This window comes from Amaranthus tricolor, chromosome 1 (genome assembly GCF_026212465.1).
Source record: "Amaranthus tricolor cultivar Red isolate AtriRed21 chromosome 1, ASM2621246v1, whole genome shotgun sequence".
In the NCBI taxonomy this organism is placed as follows: Eukaryota; Viridiplantae; Streptophyta; class Magnoliopsida; order Caryophyllales; family Amaranthaceae; genus Amaranthus; species Amaranthus tricolor.
The window spans coordinates 38,066,876-38,075,789 of record NC_080047.1 but is presented as its reverse complement, the minus strand read 5'-3'; the positions used below and the strand labels follow the sequence as shown (position 1 = coordinate 38,075,789).

General features: G+C 34.8%; 1 protein-coding gene across 1 annotated transcript; it reads left to right on the top strand.

Annotated features, from left to right (window-relative positions):
* The first annotated feature begins 2,173 nt into the window (after positions 1-2,173).
* On the top strand, positions 2,174-8,366 carry LOC130817071 (probable 1-deoxy-D-xylulose-5-phosphate synthase, chloroplastic). The gene is made up of 10 exons (XM_057682890.1): positions 2,174-2,777; positions 2,877-3,005; positions 3,723-3,887; positions 4,433-4,583; positions 4,894-5,165; positions 5,256-5,529; positions 6,153-6,460; positions 6,732-7,013; positions 7,346-7,630; positions 7,916-8,366. Exons 1-10 carry the CDS (start codon positions 2,652-2,654, stop codon positions 8,063-8,065), a joined length of 2,142 nt encoding a protein of 713 aa, XP_057538873.1. The 5' UTR covers positions 2,174-2,651; the 3' UTR covers positions 8,066-8,366.
* Positions 8,367-8,914: the final 548 nt, after the last annotated feature.

The following is an 8,914-nucleotide window of genomic DNA, read 5'->3' as shown; positions in this document are numbered from 1 at the left end:
AGAAAATCCATTGGGCTTCGATTTCCCTCTCTTTGTGGTCTCACTAAACTCCACTTGAACATCTCACTTTGGTCGAATTTCATCAGGACTGAGAATTCCGAGCCGAATCAATTGCATTTAATGATTTCCGCCGGAGAGTATGGAAAAATATCCATTTTTGCCGGAGAAATTAACAAACTAAGGTATGGAAATATAAGAAAAAAAATATGAATGATAAATTCATGAGCTTAATTCCCTCTCGCGGATGATAAAGATTAACGTTGAATGACAACTACGGAATTACCCATGAATGTGATGACAGTTTGAAGCATAACCCCTTTTTTACTGTTTACTATGATAATTATTTGGGTTTTTTGTTAGTAGACGTCAATTAGCAAGACAATTTGGGTTGATTTATTTCCATCGTCTTTTTTTATTTAGGTCGGATATGACTTTTATGTTTGTTATCCCAGAGACAAGTTTCGGTAATAAAATGAGAAAATGTAAAAGACACTTAAAATACCTGAAAATAAGGTGTTAGTATGTTGAAAGCACTTGTGATCCTTCCGACGATGAGACTTCAAATCCTGTCATACAACGTTAGCCTTGCCCGAGGTGATTTTCCGGAAAATCCCTCCGACGTTCAAGTCAGATCGAAAAACAAAAATCAATGAATGTATGATATTGAATGAATACAAGATTAATGGATTGTAGGATGAGTTCAGATCAATTGAAGGAATATTTGGTTTAGTTAAGTATAGATTGTAAGTAGGAGGGTGGTGTATTTTTGCGGAGTAACGATAGGAATATAAAAGCTCCGGGGTAAATGAATGATAGCAACAAGTATTTATAATGGTAGAATGAAGATTAGATGTTTGGTTTAGTTAAGTATAGATTGTAAGTAGGAGGGCGGTGTATTTTTGCGGAGTAACGGTAGAAATATAAAAGCTCTGGGGTAAATGAATGATAGCAACAAGTATTTATAATGGTAGAATGGAGATTAGATGGTGAGTTAATGTGGGAATCATAGGCATGATGAGTGATAGTGGTAGGTTATGATGAGTTGTGGGTAGTTATCATAGGAAGTTGGTGGATCAAGGTGGATGGTTTAGAGTTTAATTAAATAAATTATGGGTTTATTATTTGACCTCATAATAGATATAAATATAAAAATGCTTTGTGAGAACAACATATAAAACATTTTAAATTGTCAAATAAGAATTTCTTTAAAAAATAGAAGAAATAATTAAGTTTGTTAAAATTAAATTGATTTATTTTATGTAAGTATATATATCTAGTGTATATATAAAAAAAATTGTTTTTATAAAAAGAATGTAACAAATTAAATAAAATAAAAAAATAAAAATTATACATCAAACTCATGCGAGAAACGAGTATATATCCGAAGACTAAGAAAAAGTAATAAAGGAAATAGAAAATGGAAAAGGGGAAAGGATATATTTCCGCGCTATCCGTTATAAGATATGTGATGACGTGGTCCAATAAATAACCAGAAATCTCGATTGTTGATTGTAGCGCTCACAAGTCAGCACGACAACAGTTAAACATACACTCACTATCACCAATTCACCATGGTATGGCTGCATTTTGGAAACGCATTCTCTCTCTAAATACTCTTACTTTATTCTCCGTCTTATCCTAACTGATCGTCACACTTTTCTTTTTAATCTCTTGTTATAATTTTCTCTTCAACTCATTTTGTATAAGACCGTGTCACGGTGAGACGATCTTAAAACAAAAGCCCTTAAGTTAAACTTTTTATTATTACACTATTTAACCCAACTATAAAACATGTCTCACTGTGAAACCGTCTCATACAAAAATTTGTCTCCGTCACAATTTTTTTCCATCTTCACATTCCGGTAAAAGTTTGAAGATCGTGAATTCCGTTATTTTAATGTACATTAATTTAATAATAACATGTATTTCTTATTGATTGTACCTGATTAATACGTACTTGTCAAGTAAAATAAAGTACTAGTATTTTAATAACTTTATTGCCCGTTTGGTTTATCACTACTAGTTAGTGATAATTTAATTGTTTTGTAGTATAAATTTTCATGTATGTATTATATCATTATTCATTTTCAATTATAGTAATAAAAGTTTAATCATAAGAAAATTTACACTTTTAATTACTACTTAATACTTTATTTTCAGTGGTAATACATTGAAATAACTTTTGAAAAGCAATTGAGATTATTAAAGAAGATTCACCATATCCATTAAATTAATCAAAACATATTCACAATAAAATTACTAATTATCAAACAGACCATTAAGATTTCTGCAAGTCTACATAAAACTTTCTCCGCATTTCAACTTTGCTTTTTAACACTATTTTCATACCAATTTTTTTTAATCTTTGTGCAATATAAAACGGTTGCGGTTTGGCATTCCCTTTATTGATTCATGAGTTCACTCAGCTAGTTTCAGTACAGTCCTAGCTTCCTTGTTTAATCCCACCAAAAAATCATCATCTCATAGTGCCATTTCCACCATCTTCATTCCTCCATTACCTGCCAAACACGTCCTCTAATCTCCATTTTCTTCCTTACTTTAATCCTTCTTCCTTTTTCCTCCATTTTTTTACTCATTCTTTCTTATCTGCATCTTTCCCACCATTCATTCTTACCAAAATTAACTTTCAGATGGCTTTTTGTTTTTGTTCTTCGTCTTTTACTGCCCATTTTACTTCATCAGATTTCTGTAAAACCCCTCTTTTTTCTAAAACTACCCATCATCTGTATAATCACCCTAATCTAAATTTCTCTCAGGTTTGTCTTTTTTTTGTTGGGTGTTTAATTTTGCATGTTTTTGATGAATTCTTGCTTGGAAAATGATTTTTTGATGTTAACAAAAAATGGGTATTTCAGGTCAAGAGAAGGTCTTATGGAGTAAGGGCATCATTGGCTGAAAAAGGAGATTATCACTCTGAAAAACCACCTACTCCTTTATTGGATACCATTAACTTTCCAATTCATATGAAAAATTTATCTATTAAGGTACTCTCTTCTCTATTTTTTTAATTTTTTTAATCTTGTATAGAGTAGTATGTGAGAATCAAACTCGAAATCTTGTACGGAAAAAGTGTACTTGCTGTAGCTGAAATAAGACCCGATTTTTCAACCTCGTTCAATTTGTTAGTTTTGGTTTGATTTAAAATTATTTGTAAAAGGGTCCTTTTGCATTAGCCTCTTTCTTTGTTAACAACTTAGTTGAAACTCATTGCTTTCAATTGTTTGAAATTGATTTTTTATTGATTATGACTTAGTTTGATGGTTTTGACTTGCTTTTACTTTAATTTTTTTTAATTAAAAAGATTTTAATTGGTTTAAGAATTAAGACTAATAGAAAACAACCTACAACCTTTTGTGTTATATTAACGAGTATAAGATTGTGTACGTCTAATTCCAACCGTGCTGGGTAGGAGCCACCTAGCAATAAAATACACGATAATAATTTGTTAATCCATGATTATTTTATAATTTTTTTTCTTTTTGGGCGTAAAAACAAGTAATCAAACTGAATCAAAGGTAATGTAAACAAATGACAACCAATATTTGACGCCCCTTATTCTACGGGGTTTGTGCACTCGGGCACCTTGCACATACCAAAACCAACCTCTACACTTAACATCATCGCGGTAATAGAATTGTTGTATTGTTGTTATAATTTGAAGAAGGTCCTTTGTGTATTCATTGGATTGGCTTTGAATGCAGGAACTTAAACAATTAGCTGACGAAGTAAGGTCAGATGTGATCTTCAATGTGTCTAAAACTGGTGGTCATCTGGGTTCCAGCCTTGGTGTAGTAGAGCTAACAGTGGCTCTTCATTATGTCTTTGATGCTCCTTTAGATAAGATATTATGGGATGTTGGTCACCAGGTATACACATCCAACTAACACCTTACCATTCCCTTATCTTCTATGTTCTAATCATAATAGTCTTTGACACTTTACTCCTTGAGATCTATGTTACTTGGACTTGGGTATTGATGTCGGATACTGGTACGTGTCCAAGTGTTGGATACGTCTAAATATTCAATTTTATGCCTAAAATGAAGTGTCTAAGTGACATACCAGTGTCCGAGCCTCAAGGATTAGATACAGGTACGTGAAGCAACTTGAAGAGTCCAAGTAACATAGCCTGAGATATATGATCCATCCGATCTTTGAATATGCTACACAACATTGAAAAAAATCTCATTTGAATTTGCATTATGTAGCAAATTCAACGAGACAGAGGAGTACTAACTTGTATGTTGAACATTTCAAGTATTTACCTATAAATGAGTAGAAAATGTTGCATACCGGTGTTTTTGGATCTTAAGGGTTAAATAAACATTTTATGATAGTTAGACAATGGAGGGCATATATAATCAATCATTTGCTTGAATAGACAATAAAATGGTGTGCCTATTAATTTGCAGTCCTATCCACACAAGATCTTGACGGGGAGAAGAGGTAAGATGAGAACATTGAGACAGACAAATGGATTGTCGGGTTTTACAAAGAGAGGGGAGAGCGAATTCGATAGCTTTGGTGCAGGCCATAGTTCAAACAGCATTTCGGCTGGCTTGGGTAACTTTCTCTTATGATCATATTCATTTTGGTTCATTGAATGACTCCATTGTGTCGCTTGGTAAACAACTCTTAGACATCGGATTTAACCAAATAGACTGAATTTGCAAAGAAAACATATATAATGCTAAGAAAACATTTTTTAGTGGCATCTTAAGAGATTGTTGTTAAGAACTAGCCACATTTGAGTCACTTTCTTGCACAAAACATCTTCTGCACGAAAAACAATCCTTGGATAAAATATTCTTACCTTAATGCTATTATCATGCTTCTACTGAAAAAGGTCGATTTTGTGTTCTCGTTTATATAGGTATGGCTGTGGGAAGGGATTTAAAGGGTAGACAGAACAATGTTGTTGCAGTTATTGGCGATGGTGCCATGACTGCCGGGCAGGCCTTCGAGGCAATGAACAATGCCGGGTATTTAGATTCTGATATGATTGTCATTCTCAACGATAACAAGCAGGTTTCGTTACCCACTGCCAACCTAGAAGGACCTATACCTCCTGTAGGAGCTCTTAGCAGTGCTTTGAGTAGATTGCAATCGAACAAACCTCTAAGAGAATTACGAGAAGTTGCCAAGGTAGAGTATACCGAGATAAAAACCATGCTTCTCTTCTTGAATGATATATAAGTAAAGATAATCTATATTTATCCACGGGGATTTTTGCAGGGAGTAACCAAACAAATCGGAGGGACCATGTATCAGTTAGCGGCCAAAGTTGATGAGTATGCTCGAGGGATGATTAGTGGTGAAGGATCAACTTTATTTGAAGAACTTGGACTTTATTACATTGGTCCTGTGGATGGCCATAATATAGATGATCTCGTAGCTATACTTAAAGAAGTTAGGAGTACAAAAACAACAGGTCCTGTGCTTATACATGTTGTCACGGAGAAAGGTCGAGGATATCCTTATGCTGAGAGAGCCGCAGATAAATACCATGGTATATCTACATTTTACTAATATAGTGCATATGTGTTTTCACAAATTTCATTTATTTGTCTCCTAGCTTACTTTTAAGTTTGTGTCAAATATAAACGGGTCTAAAATCCCTTGATCCGAACGTGACCCATTTAGTTTATTGGGTTGGAAATTACAATTCAAGCCAGATTTGTAATAGATTAAATCAACCTGATTTCAACCCACTTAACCCATTAAAAGTTTAACATTGACTACATCTTAGTTTTTAGGCCTTTGTTTTATACTTTAGTTTATGAGTTGTTTATTTTGTATTTACAATGAAAAATAGATAAATAATAAATAATTTAAGTTTAGGTTATAATGATTGACTTGACTCGAAATTAAGTTGTTTAATTAAATGGGTTATACAAGCTTAGGTTTTAAACTTTGACCTTAACCTAACTCATTAATAACTGGTTAGGTCAAATGGACTCATTTGCTTAATCGGGTCAAATGTCTCAACCCAAACCCACTTGCTTTAGGTTAAGTTCAGGTTGGGATAACAAATCAGGTCCGCTTTTGTCGAGCCTACTTAGTTCAGACTCATTTTTTTTTCTGAATTTTGAATCATCTTATAGCTAAGAACTTCTGTTTATTCTGGTGTAGGGGTGGCCAAATTTGATCCGGCTACTGGCAAGCAATTCAAAGGCCAATCAACCACTCAGTCTTATACAACCTACTTTGCCGAGGCATTGATTGCAGAAGCAGAAGTAGACAAGGATATAGTTGCTATTCATGCTGCCATGGGTGGTGGTACAGGCTTAAATCTTTTCGACAGACGCTTTCCATCCCGTTGCTTTGATGTGGGAATTGCTGAACAGCATGCTGTAACTTTTGCTGCTGGCTTAGCATGTGAAGGTCTTAAACCTTTTTGTGCAATCTACTCCTCTTTCATGCAAAGGGCATATGATCAGGCAATACTTCTTTTCCTTCTTGTTTAGTCAAATCTATAGACGTGTAACATGATTCGCCAGTTAATTCGCTTTTTGGATTCACGATTCGCTCAAAATGACCCTAAAATAGCCAAAAATTGACCATCATTCGCTTTTTTTGATTCGCAGTTCGCAAAGAGAGTAGTGAATCATGTAACAGTTATCTATAGGCTTAATAGCATGTGGTGAAGTTAATTTTTGACATGCACGATTGTAAATCCTTGTAAAAGATCCGTTTTTTGTTACAATACAGGTAGTTCATGATGTGGACTTACAGAAACTACCAGTAAGGTTTGCTATGGACAGAGCAGGCCTTGTGGGAGCTGATGGCCCTACACATTGTGGCTCTTTTGATGTCACATTCATGGCATGTCTTCCCAACATGATAGTGATGGCGCCTTCAGACGAGGCAGAGTTATTCCATATGGTTGCTACTGCCGCTGCTATTGATGATAGACCTAGTTGCTTTCGTTATCCAAGAGGAAATGGTATTGGTATCGAGTTGCCACCTGGGAACAAAGGTGTTCCACTCGAGGTGAGCCTCAATCTTACGAACTCCATAACTTTAATATTTTTCGGTATTCTTACTAGATTTATAACATTTTATTGCCCTAATGCCAATGAGGGATTCCCACTATATGGGTCATATGTACGCAACTTTATCTTTGTTTGTTATAACAGACAGGTTGTTTCTGATTAACCCTTGGTAGCAAACATCATTTGCAACTTCATATAAATAAGTAGAGCGTATGATTCAATAAATCGTTTTAATATAGTACACTAAAATCCGAAACTAAAAAATTTTGGTCCCCATTTAAATAAGGGACAACTATTTCAATAGGATTAAAAATATCATATATGTCGCAGATTGGAAAAGGACGAATTTTGAAGGAAGGGGAGACAGTGGCACTTCTAGGCTACGGAGCAGCTGTCCAATACTGTTTAGCTGCCGCAGCCTTAGTTGAAGGTCGTGGCTTGCGTCTAACTGTAGCAGATGCACGGTTTTGCAAGCCATTAGATCATGCACTTATCCGAAGTCTAGCAAAATCCCATGAGGTTTTAATTACAGTCGAGGAGGGATCCATCGGAGGTTTTGGATCTCATGTTGCTCAGTTCATGGCTCTTGATGGCCTTCTTGATGGAAAACTAAAGGTAAATGTTGAGTAGTCTATGTGTTTATTTACAACTCTTACATATCAATACTAATGTAATTAACGTTAGGATGGTTTATCCCACATCGACAAATTAAAGATGGTGTGCACACCTTATAAGTTATTAGAACTTTCTTCCCATTGTCCTATGGTTTTGGGATGGGATATATCTCATTGGCTTATAAACTGTGTGCACTTATGCTGGCATTCACAATAAATCCAGCTCAATTTAACAATTAATTTACTCCGTTCCATGTTGTCTCATATGCTATGAACTTGTGTGCAGTGGCGACCTTTGGTCCTTCCTGATCGATACATTGAACATGGTGCGCCAGCAGACCAGTTAGCCGAAGCTGGACTAACACCAGCACATATTGCCGCGACAGTGTTCAATATCCTTGGCCAAACGAGAGAGGCCCTTGAAGTCATGTCATAGATTTATATATGTGGCTTCGTGCATTATCGGGCTTTACTCAAATTGCTATGATCTATGTTAGATTGGTATATAGAGGAAGAAGTAAGGGGGGTTTGGGACAGTTCCTACAAAAGGTTTATAGATGTGGGGTTGGGCGTATGAATATATAGGAAAGAATTGGCATTTTGTTTGTTTGAAAAAGCTTGGTGGGATTGCCCCTCCATGACTAATACAGATGTACATAACTTAGTTCTGTAGCATTTGGGCATGTTGATTAGTTTGCCTTTACATTAATTTAGTACAACTCCAAATTATTTGAACATGTTTAACCACTTAAAGAATCAGTGGTGAATCAAGGGTATTACAATAGGGTGAGCCGAATAATTATCTTTTTATGGGTGCTAAACTAAAACTGTTATTTTTCATTATTATATGTTACATGTTACTAAAATAATAATAATAATAATAATAATAATAATAATAATAATAATAGACATAAACAACAAGCAACATGTTCGAACGTTGTAACTAAGGTATAAACACACTAACATGACGTCATGCCCTAGCAAAAATGCATGCACGGTGCATTTTTACCAGGTCCTAGGGCACAAGCACTTCGTTCTTGTTCTTGTGTTTGTATTAGGATACAAACACATAATTTGTGCCTTTTTTGTATTAAAATGGGAGGTTTTCTGGCTAGGGTAAAATTGATAAAATTATAGGGAAAAAGTAAGGTCACTGTAGAAAGAGGCTGCAATTAAAATCGAAAACATTTAAATATGAATTATTTTCAAATTTGAGGCTCAATTGATAGAGCATCTACATGTGTAGTAGAAGGTTTAGGATTCGTGTAGTAGAAGGTTTAGGATT

Bases quoted from the DNA above. Each gene is read 5' to 3' on its own strand.
- LOC130817071 (XM_057682890.1), top strand. From the start codon at position 2,652: ATGGCTTTTTGTTTTTGTTCTTCGTCTTTTACTGCCCATTTTACTTCA. The intron at 5,166-5,255 runs GTAGAGTATACC...GGATTTTTGCAG, and splicing joins AATTACGAGAAGTTGCCAAG to GGAGTAACCAAACAAATCGG. The intron at 7,631-7,915 runs GTAAATGTTGAG...ACTTGTGTGCAG, and splicing joins TTCTTGATGGAAAACTAAAG to TGGCGACCTTTGGTCCTTCC.